General features: G+C 58.1%; 1 protein-coding gene across 1 annotated transcript in view; it reads right to left on the bottom strand.

Annotated features, from left to right (window-relative positions):
• FIBCD1 (fibrinogen C domain containing 1) overlaps positions 1–2,184 on the bottom strand; it is a 19,488-nt gene that overhangs the window by 3,391 nt on the left and 13,913 nt on the right. Inside the window, exons 6-7 of the mRNA XM_015567749.1 lie at positions 1,188–1,294; positions 23–283 (exon numbers count right to left, since the gene is read on the bottom strand). Coding sequence (XP_015423235.1) covers positions 23–283; positions 1,188–1,294 — 368 coding nt within the window. The remainder of the gene's footprint in view (positions 1–22; positions 284–1,187; positions 1,295–2,184) is intronic.

Raw genomic sequence — 2,184 nt, 5'->3', positions numbered from 1 at the left:
CCCCCCGCAGCTGGAGCCCTACCTGCGGTGCCCGAGTAGTCGGCCACGGTGAGGGGGTACCCGTCCTCCTCGGGGTCCACGGAGAGCAGGCCCACCCCGAAGCTGCGGTAGTGGGCGTAGGCCGTGCCGTTGTCGAAGTCCTCCAGGTCCACGTGCAGCTCATAGGCCGCCTGGGCCGTCAGCGCATGGAGCCTCTTGAGCCCTGAGTGGGGGAGAGAATGCAGAGTGCGGGGGAGGGGGGCTTGGGAGGTGACCCGCAGAGAGAACCAGGGAGAAACAGCAGCTCAGCGCATGCGCTGGTGACAGAAAGGGACACCAGGGAGCTGGGGCTCGTACACAGTAGGCGCTCGATGAATGGAGAGGAAGAAGGGGTGTCTGTGTCTCCTGCCGCCTCCAGGCCTGGCTTTGTACCCCTCACACTCACACCACCTGGCCCAGCTCCTCCAGCCCTCTCTCTGTCCCCCCTTCACCCCGCCCCGAACTCTCCTGTGCCCACCCTGCGATCTCAGGCCGCCCGCCGCCCTCTCCCCTGCCACTCACACACTCAAGGTGCTCCCTGCCCGTCTGATTACCTCCCGATGAAAAGGCCGTTTAGCTAAACACCTTGCCAGTGACCAGCACCCATGATGGCTCATCCCTCCTGCCTGCCTTTCCTGGAGGCGGGTAGTGATGTGGCAGCAGCGTTTCCACCTGGCCATCCTCTCCCTGTACACACCCGCCTGGGGGGGGGGGGCAGGGGGAGGGTCTCCCCACCTAGAAGCTTCTCTCCCCAATCCCTATCCTGCCCCTGCTTTCATTCATTCAGTTCAGGGTACATTCAGACCTGGGGGGCTCCAGCACATGGATCCTGTGCAGGTCCCCAACCCGCCCCCCCCACACACACTTTGTGTCACTGAGCCTCAGTTTCCTCATCCGCTCCTAGGGGGGGTGAGGTGCCAGGCCGGGCACAGAGGGCGTGCGTCTGAGTGGGGACCGGCCGTGAAGTCCGCCCCGGGGGCCTGGCCTCCCCTGCGGGGTGCCTGTGTGCTGCCAGGGCACAGCAGGGGGCGGGGAGCGAGGTCGAAGGCAACAGACATGAAGCAAATGGCAGCTTAAATCACCACCCAGCACACGCAGGGGAGCGGGCACACACCTGGACCCCACCCACCAGGACCAAGCGATGGGTGCTCCCACCAGCCACCCCTCACACCTGCCGCACACCTTTGCTGCCACCTCCTCCCTCCTGCCCGGCCGCCCCAGCCTCGCTGGGGAGGTTCTCAGATGCCCGTACGGGAGGCGGAGCGAGGCAGGGGTGCTGTGGGGGCGAGAGGGAGGTCATGCCAAGGACGGACCGTGCCATTCCGATGCCGCGTGTACATGTTACTATGTGCCAGTACCCCTGGGGGTGACTGCTTGGGGGCCCCAGGGTCTGGCTGGAATTGGATGGTGGTGATGGCTCACAACCCTGTGAGTACATACAAGCTGCTGACCTGTGCACTTTGACCCCGTGAATTATATCTCAAAAAACACCCAAACCACCCTGCCAGGGGGGTCCTGCCCCAAAGGGTCGGGTTCGATTCCTGGTCAGGGCACAGGCCTGGTTTCGGGGCTGATCCCCAGGAGGGGCCCTGCAGGAGGCAGCCCATCCATGTTTCTCTCTCTCCCTCTCCCTTCCTCTCTCTCTAAAATCAATACAAACATGTAAGAATTTTTAAAAATCTCACCTGGAGCCACAACCGCCCCCAGATATATAGGGACTCAGTTCTGAGATTTAAATGGATGCTATTCTTTAGAATTCAAGTATGTTAGATATTCAAAATTTAAATGCTGAGTGAGTTTGAAGGTAGAGAGTAAGTAACAGTAGTAACAACGTGAACCTAAGCTTTGGGAGCAGCCGTGCGAGGCGGTGGCCATGGGGGGCCAGGCCTGGATCACCCACCCGCTGGCTGCTCTGGGGGTCAGAAGGGACCATACAGATAATCTGACTGTGAGACCTCAATTATCTTCCTTGTAACTTACTACTTTGGTCTTATTGATGAAAAAACATGAAAGCTTTCAGAAAAAAATTACTGCTTTCAAAAACTTGTAGTGTCTTCCACCTTATGATTTAATGTAAAAATTTATATCTTCTTTCCCTTATATTATTTTCCTTAAAAATCATCTTAATTCCACTAATTCAACTGAAAATTCCTAATGAATCAGAAA

This window comes from Myotis davidii, unplaced genomic scaffold (assembly GCF_000327345.1).
Source record: "Myotis davidii unplaced genomic scaffold, ASM32734v1 scaffold651, whole genome shotgun sequence".
Classification (NCBI taxonomy): Eukaryota; Metazoa; Chordata; class Mammalia; order Chiroptera; family Vespertilionidae; genus Myotis; species Myotis davidii.
The sequence above is the reverse complement of the archived record's forward strand: the minus strand, read 5'-3'. Positions and strand labels throughout refer to the sequence as shown.